This window comes from Colobus angolensis, unplaced genomic scaffold (assembly GCF_000951035.1).
Source record: "Colobus angolensis palliatus isolate OR3802 unplaced genomic scaffold, Cang.pa_1.0 Scaffold81, whole genome shotgun sequence".
NCBI classification, from domain to species: Eukaryota; Metazoa; Chordata; class Mammalia; order Primates; family Cercopithecidae; genus Colobus; species Colobus angolensis.
In genome coordinates, this window is record NW_012121932.1 from 11720080 (window position 1) to 11720971 (window position 892).

Below are 892 nucleotides of genomic sequence, written 5' to 3' on the forward strand. Positions count from 1 at the left end.
AGACCAGCCTGGCCAACATGGCAAAAACCCCATCTCTATTAAAAATACAAAAAATTAGCCAGGCATGGTGGTATGTTACTGTAATCCCAGGTACTCAGGAGGCTGAGGTGGGAGGATCACCTGAGGCCAGGAGGTAGAGGCTGCAGTGAACTGTGACCACGCCACTGTGCTCCAGCCTGGGTGACAGAGTGAGACCCTGTCTCAAAAAATAAAATAAAATAAGAAATAATAAAATAAAATTAGCCGGGCATGTCGGGAGGCTGAGGTGGGAGGATTGCTTGAGCCCAGGAATTCAAGGTTGTAGTGAGCTCTATCATGCTGCTGCACTCCAGCCTGGATGACAGAGTGAGACCCCAGCTCTTTAAAAGAAAAGGGTTGAGTAAATACTTGTTGACTAATTGCTTGTCACCATTTCTGGAAATAATCGGATTTATGACAGAGGCCCTGTCACCTCTTTGATATGGACTTGTACTAATGAACTACAATTCCCAGCATGCGTCAGAATTAGCGCCGTAGAATTTTTTTTTTTTTTAATATGGCCTACAACTCCCGGCATGCCGCGCTCGGGTTCGCGGACCACACACCTCAGCCAGCCGGGGCAAGGGCCTATCAGGGGCGAGTCTGGGCATCCGAGCGGGTTTGACGGAAGGAGCAGCGGCGACGGAGGAGGAGGATGGAGGCGGTGGTGTTCGTCTTTTCTCTCCTCGATTGTTGCGCGCTCATCTTCCTCTCGGTCTACTTCGTATCCTTGCCTGAGGCGGGCGGAAGCCTTGCCGGGGGACAGGGCTGAGGGTAGGCCAGTTGGGCACCCAGGCAGGTGTGTGGGATGAGGGAGGCGTTCGGCGACCGGCGTGCGCTTCTTGGGAGCTGGCCTGGCCGGGGCGGTGGCGCG

The 892-nt window shown here is 53.6% G+C and overlaps 1 protein-coding gene across 1 annotated transcript in view; it reads left to right on the forward strand.

The window, feature by feature from the left end:
- The first annotated feature begins 579 nt into the window (after positions 1-579).
- The window catches only part of CNIH4 (cornichon family AMPA receptor auxiliary protein 4), a 26813-nt gene continuing 26500 nt past the window's right edge, over positions 580-892 (forward strand). Inside the window, exon 1 of the mRNA XM_011929512.1 lies at positions 580-742. Within this exon, the coding sequence (XP_011784902.1) occupies positions 674-742 (69 nt within the window). The 5' untranslated portion in view covers positions 580-673. The remainder of the gene's footprint in view (positions 743-892) is intronic.